The following is a 7,272-nucleotide window of genomic DNA, read 5'->3' on the forward strand; positions in this document are numbered from 1 at the left end:
TGTGTGTGTGTGTGTGTGTGTCCGTGTGTCCGTGTGTCTGTGTGTGTGTGTGTGTGTGTGTGTCTGTGTCTGTGTGTCTGTGTGTGATTGCAAGTTTTCAGTCTGTTCTTAATTATGCTAAATTCAGATGAAGCTCTACACTTATTTTAGCAAGCATACCTCTATGAGTTCTTGATAATTAACCTTTTGATATTTGTTGCACTGTCTTTTGTCAGTGATAATTTGCATCTTAGACATAGCTCAAGATAATTTGTACAAGTGATAAAATTATTATTTCTAGTCCAAGTTATAACTTTAGAACTGAAACAAAACACATATGTTGAATGGCAATGCGTCCTCTGCCCTGCAACCCTCTCAGACCAGCCAACGGGGGCCGTACCTGCATGGGGAGGACTAAACAGTTCCAGATCTGCAACACCAATGAGTGCGAGGATATCTACAGTGACACGCGAGAGGAGCAATGCCACGCTTGGGGCCGCTTGGAAATCCACAGCAAACAGCAACAATGGCTGCCTTATGAACACACAGATCGTGAGTATACACCCAGAGATGGAAAGGTGCAGTTTTGTGGAGAGATGGACACAGATAGAGGCCGTCACAATAAAGAAACAAGCCTCAGAATGACAAACCATAAGTGATGATACACTGTGGAAGTTGTAAATACGCATGAAAACCAAAAAGTGGAAGCATACATATAATTGTTAAAGTGGTTGGGTTTTAGAGGTTTTTATATAGTTTGTGTTCTGTTAAGGTCATTCACATCTGGCTGAGTACAGCTTTAAACTTTGGCTACGCCCTCCCATAAAAACATGCCATCTCTTTAAAAATCTCTTTAAAAACAATCTTCTTTGAACTCTGTGTCTTCTCTCTCCACATTCACTGATGTAATTTGAACTTGACTAACCCCCTCTTCTTTTTTCCATTTATGTATCCGTTGGCACATATGGACAAATTATCCAAGTTCTCCACTTAATATCCAAAACCTTTACATTATCGAGAAGATTTAAAGTGTAGTATGTTGTTGTCAGACCTACCCTGTCTCTAAGTGGAGGTGTCACTGCCTTTTTTTATAGGTATTAAATTATCATCCAACTAAAGGGCAGCCCTAAAGTAATATGCTGAGCTGTCTCCATATCCAGTCGGAGGTCACGCTATTCACATACCACTGAGAAGGGCCTTGCTAAATTGTTTTTTCCGTTCTTATCATTTCTAAATGCCATATTTTTTAGCAAGGCTTTTTCATTCTTAAATTACTTTTAAGTGAGTGCGTGTCAGTGTGCGAGCACCGATGTGTGTGTGTGTGTGTGTGTGTGTGTGTGTGTGTGTGTGTGTGAGAGAGAGAAAAAAAAGTGAACAGGGAGGTGAAATTGAATTCCATTCATGGTTTGTCATCTCCTGAGTTTCAGATAGTGTTCGGAGAGAAAAAAGTGTGTGTCTGCTCCGAGTGTGAATTTGTAGTATTTGTTCAGAGATGTTTGACACACTGCTGCTTTTTGTCTCTATTTAGGTCTTTTCCCAAGTCAACAGATAAACTGTAATATACTTTTGAGCACAGAAACATGAACTGTAAGGCTGTTGTATGACCAACTGTTTATAGAAATTCAGCCAACCCTTTGGTCTCACACATTAGATCAGAAGCCACATTGTCTCCTGTTTTTTCCCAGATGGGATCAGATGTTTCCTCTTAGAGCTGTCTGCAAAATATGGTGGATTTCAGGGGGTCTCTCCTTTACTTAGCATCTTAGACCTCCTGAAAACATCACAATTGAATTTGGGAGTTTGAAAAAATTAAGCTAATTATTGAAAAAAAAAAATTTTACTGCTGTGATTTAACAAATTTTACTAAACACACATTTTGATGCATAGCTTCTTGGAATGACTGGCTAATATAGACATGGAGGTATATATAAATCTATGAATACATTATAAATATACCTACACTTTGACTCACGCGTGTAATTACACCTGCAATGCATATATGCATGCTTCCTCAATTATCATAGCATATTTCATACACAAGAGTTTCTGTGCTTTTTCAGTTCAACCTAAGAAAAGTGTGTTTTCTCCAGATATTATAATTCTACAGTAGCACGTCTGCCACCTGCTTATTAGTGTCAAAGCAACACAAGACAAGGTCTTTGGATTATGTCCATGTGTAATAAACGTGATTAAGTAGGAGTGTTCATTCTCACTGGGATGAACTGCCAGGTTTTGTCTCTGGAGGCTCATGTAGTTGTAGCATGAGTCACACAGACAGACACAATGAGACACAGCGCCACGCTGACTCATGCAGAGCTCATTCAGAAAATAAAAAAAGAATGTTGGTTGTAAAGATGAAATCCAACCCACTTGGGTCATTTTGTGTGTGCTTGTGTTTGTTTCCCAGCTAAACAACGCTGCCACCTATATTGCCAATCCAAAGAGACACGTAAAGTGGTCTTGATGCAGAGCATGGTCCTGGACGGAACACGCTGCTCATACAAGGATCCCCACAGTGTATGTGTGCAAGGGGAGTGTGAGGTGAGTGACGTTATGTGTGTGAGAGAGCAAGACAGCTGCATGTGGGCAAATCTTTCTGTGTTAAACTTTCCATGTCTTCATGAACAGAAAGTGGGCTGTGACGGCGTGGTCGGCTCCTCAAAGCAGGAGGATAAGTGTGGAGTGTGTGGAGGAGACAACTCAAGCTGCAAAACTTTCAAAGACACCATCACACGTACTGCCAAGAAACAAGGTAAACACACACTATCAGCCATAATAGCCCTCACCTTAATCTAGGGCAGACTTGACTTGGCACCCTCAGTGTAACATCTGTCTATCATGCTGTTGTATGGGATAAATAGTTGGTCAGTGTTCTTTGCTCAGAGGCTGTACACCATGTTATGTTCAGCTAAACATCGCCATCTAGAGGAAGATTTGTAACCATGTCCATGCCTCTGTGAGACCTGAGTTGACATGTCTGCAGGAGTCAAGCACTGCCAAGAAGTTTTGTCAAATCTCACGCTATGATCGAATGTTTATTTGTATATTATCTAACCTTTGACGCCGCAACAGACCTACATTACAGCACATAAATTCCTAGAATCAGATGTTTACTTTGGATGAATATAGTCAAGACTGTAAGGGTTTTACCTAGGAAGAGCTCTTTACTGGATCAGCTGAGGCTTTTAGTCAGGAAACTGTGAAATGAGCTTTTAATGATGTTTGAGTCACAAACCAGATGTGTGTTTTATTTCAGGTTTTCTTAAAGTTCTTGAAATCCCCAGAGGAGCGAGACACTTACTGATCCAAGAACTGAAAGCGACCTCACACACTTTAGGTATTGACATTGTACATCGTTCTTTTCAGTGTGATTGTAATGTATTGTATTTTTTTCATGTGTGGTACAAGTTTAATCAATGAATATTTCTCACCCATCTACAGCTGTAAAGAACATGGCATCAGGACAGTTCTTCTTGAACGGGGAAAATGATTACCCAGAATCCCACTCTGTCATAGAAAAGGGCGTGGAGTGGGAATATGAGAACGACCACGGCAAAGAGACACTTCAGACCACTGGTCCTCTTCGACATGGAATTCTGATCATGGTACACATTGAAATGAGTGAAAATAAAAAATGAATTTGGTTATACATAAGCATTTTCTGCATACCAAATCATCTAAATTACACTTGAAATATTATTATTTTTTTGTCTGAATTAATATCCGTTATCTAAAGTGTTCAGTCAGTTTAGTCACTTCTTTCTGTTTGCAGATGAAATTATATGGAGATGAGGACGTGAATTTGACTTATAAGTACATGATGAACATGGACAGTGACTCTGCCATTCAGAACAACATGCTGGTAGAGGACAGTGCCTATGAATGGGCTCCAAAGAGATGGTCCTACTGCTCTAAGCCTTGCGGCGGAGGTACAGTCAAGCAAGGAAAATACTTGTTGTGAGACTGTTGTCTTTGAGATAAACTATGTGCATTTGGCATACCTGTCTTTATGTGTCTGTGCTTACATTTGTTAAACTTTCCATTCCCTCTTGCTGTAGGGAAGCAGTACCTGCGATATGGCTGCAGAAGAAAAGTTGAAAGTAAGATGGTCCACAAGAGCTATTGTAACAAATCCAACATGAAACCTAGAGGAGACACCAGAGACTGCAACCAGAAGCCCTGTCCTCCACCCATGTATGCATTGTATTATATGTCATCAACTGCAAAAAAATATAACACAACTCTGATAGACAACTTTAGGCTTTTTTTAACATTCAGCTGGCCCTCTCTTACCTCCTCTTCCATTGTTTACTTCAGTGTTTTGACATTTTGAATGCCCTCAGAACTTTCTCTCTCTCCCCCGTGATGTTCTCCAGTTGGGTGACAGGGGAGTGGCAGAACTGCAGCAAACAATGTGGAAAGACGGGGATGCAAATCCGCTCGGTCAGCTGTATCCAGCCGTCAGATGACAACACCACACGTTCCATCCGCAATAAACACTGCAACGACGACCGGCCCGAGACTCGCAGACCCTGCAACCGACACCCCTGCCCCACCCAGTGGAGAGTTGGCCCGTGGTCGCAGGTACGCTGGCTTGGGTCAACATGGAGATAGTAAATAATGTTTGGCCGATTTGAATTTTTGCAGGAAAATAGTTGTACTGACATTTCTGCATTGAAGCTTAACAGCTGGTATTTTTGTGAGACATTCTGTTTTTTAAATATCACAAGACTCCCTCATAACTGTATTCTTGGCAGGTTTGAAAAGCCTCTGAAAAACAGATCGTCTTCACTGTTACTACTTTGAGTAAACCAAAAATAAACAGTCATTACATTTACAACGGGGGAACTTGAAAACATTTAATGTCCATATTTAACAAGTGATTTGTAATAATCTGCTGGTTTGTGTGTATCTCCTGCATCTCCAGTGCTCAGTGACATGTGGTAATGGGACCCAGCAGAGGCAGGCTCTGTGCCACACCCGGGACAACACCATCGGCCTGTGTCTGGACAGTAAGCCCGACACCATCAGAGTCTGTCGCATGGATCCATGTCCCAGTAAGTTTAGGAACCTCCAACCCATACATAACTTGCCAGGGCAAACTATGTGGAAGTCACTCTAATTTATTTATTTACACACAATTATCTTAAGAAATTGAGTTTAGTAAACTGTGGATGTTGTTTTCATAGTTTTGGTCAACATTCCTAAATGCAATACTAACATTGCACTCAAAGATTACAGTAAATAGATGACATTGTTAAAAAGAAGTTTATTATGATGGGGCAAGAAACAAGAACTGTCAAACAATCAAGCAAACGCCTACGTTAGCAAAACTTAGTTTTGTTTTTTCCTCAGATAATCTGTTTTACCACTTGTGTTTCATTTCCTGTTTTAGCATTATCACCATGATGCAAGATATTGTAATGAACTGAGATTATCCTTGAATACATAAAGACAAACTGGCCCTGATAGCAGTGTAGAAAAGAAGATGCGAAAGGTGATCACAACAACCGCTCAAAGAGTTCCCTTCCCACCTTAACTACGTCATCACTCTTTTCTCTGCAGAGGGCTCATCAGACCTCAACAAGAACGGCAACATCTTGATCCAGTGGCTGTCGCGCCCCAACCCCAACTTCCCAAAGATCTCCTCACGTAAAACCTCCCTCTATAGTTCCCAGCCTGGTCTCCACAGCAGCAGCCGCAGCTGTATGTCTGTCCTCTGCTGGGCCCTGCCCATTTCTGTCCTCCTGTCTCTGCAGGGCCGGCCCCGGCTGGCCCCCTGACCTTCCCCACGGCCGTGCCTGTGCCCACACCCGTGAGCGAGCGGCAAAGCTTTCGCTTCTCTTTTTTGGGGCGGGAGGGGGTGGGGGAATGTTGCCTCTCTCTCTGTATGTCTGAGACGGCTCTTAATGGGGGGAGGTCTCTGGCTCCTGTGTGTGCTAGTTGGTTCTCTCTTGCTCTGTTTCTCTCTCTCTCTCCTTTGTGGAGCATTGTGTTGTAACCGCTGGCCAGTCGAAAACTCAAAAGATCAACAAAAAAATTGATGTGAAAAGGATTCGAAGTGGCAAGGCGAACAGGTTTCCATGGGCACCTCCTGAGACGTGTCGAAGAGCCATTCATGTGTGAGAGGGGACCCCCCTCTGCATTTGGCGGCCATGTTTTGCGCGAGCTAGCTGCGTGTTGTCATGGGTTACCAATCCTGAGATGCAGTTGCGCTTTTTTCTTTTTATAGCGCACTGTCATTGTGGAAAGAAACAGGTGTGAAAATAAACAGAAAAGGTATATAAATAGCTATATAGAAAAAAGTTATAAAAAAAAATATGAAAGCTTTATTGTGAATGTGATCTTGTCACAATGAGGACATCTTTGCTAAAGTGCTCATCTGACATCTTTTCGAGGATGAGAATGGCGTCTCATTCTCCGTTCCATTCCCAGATTGACAGGAACTCAGCACAGGGACAGGAAGTAACATAAGTAAACCCTTTGATTTTTGGGGGAGGGAACTGTGTGATGAAGAATCTTGAAGAAAGGCTAATTTAAAAAACAAACAAAAAAAACACACACACACACACACACATACAAAAAACAGGGTAGTCTGACCGCTTGAGGTTGCTTCCCATTTCACCTCATCATCAGCCATCTTCTCTTTGACTGTTATACTAAAGTTCAATAAATGCAGCTTATTTGTGCTTGCAGACTTTAAACAAATACATCTATAAATATATTTGTATTTATATATATACCTATAAATCTAAATCTATATGAGTAACAATAATATTAATAATGTTTTACCATGAATAAGCTGTAGCTTATTTGCCTAAAACCTTTGGACTGCTATTGATCGCTTAGATCCTTGACTGTTATGTGTATTTTTTTATTGATTTTACATGAATACAGATGAATATTTAATAATGGTTAATTGTTTTGGGGGGAAGGGGTTAGACGTATATTATGCAGGATTTGGTCAGTTAGTTGCCTCTCCATTCTCTCAGATGGATCAGTGGTTTACTGTTGCTTCTTGTTTTCTTTAAGGATAGGATCACATTTTGTCATGCACATATGCATCCATCATCTGTATGTGTATACACATGTGAGCGTTTGTCTGTGTGTATGGGTGCATGTGTTTCGTGTGATGAGTGAGGTAATGAATGCATGATGGAATTAGATATACTAGTCTTTTCAGTGGAAGTGTATTAATCTCAGTCCCGTAAGGAAAGGAGGGAGACAGCTCTTTGTGTATGTGTGCGTGTGTGTGTGCGTGTGTGTGTGTGTGTGTGTGTGTGTGTGTGTGTG

At 41.3% G+C, this 7,272-nt stretch overlaps 1 protein-coding gene across 3 annotated transcripts in view; it reads left to right on the top strand.

Annotated features, from left to right (window-relative positions):
- The window catches only part of LOC116697403 (A disintegrin and metalloproteinase with thrombospondin motifs 2), a 105,604-nt gene that overhangs the window by 93,331 nt on the left and 5,001 nt on the right, over window positions 1-7,272 (top strand). For all 3 annotated transcript variants that reach the window (XM_032528752.1, XM_032528753.1, XM_032528754.1), the window contains 10 exons: window positions 359-531; window positions 2,387-2,520; window positions 2,608-2,731; window positions 3,236-3,316; window positions 3,421-3,584; window positions 3,752-3,908; window positions 4,038-4,173; window positions 4,356-4,563; window positions 4,907-5,036; window positions 5,545-5,631. In XM_032528752.1, the coding sequence (XP_032384643.1) occupies window positions 359-531; window positions 2,387-2,520; window positions 2,608-2,731; window positions 3,236-3,316; window positions 3,421-3,584; window positions 3,752-3,908; window positions 4,038-4,173; window positions 4,356-4,563; window positions 4,907-5,036; window positions 5,545-5,631 (1,394 nt within the window). The remainder of the gene's footprint in view (window positions 1-358; window positions 532-2,386; window positions 2,521-2,607; window positions 2,732-3,235; window positions 3,317-3,420; window positions 3,585-3,751; window positions 3,909-4,037; window positions 4,174-4,355; window positions 4,564-4,906; window positions 5,037-5,544; window positions 5,632-7,272) is intronic.

The sequence above is a fragment of the Etheostoma spectabile genome, chromosome 10 (assembly GCF_008692095.1).
Source record: "Etheostoma spectabile isolate EspeVRDwgs_2016 chromosome 10, UIUC_Espe_1.0, whole genome shotgun sequence".
NCBI lineage: Eukaryota > Metazoa > Chordata > Actinopteri > Perciformes > Percidae > Etheostoma > Etheostoma spectabile.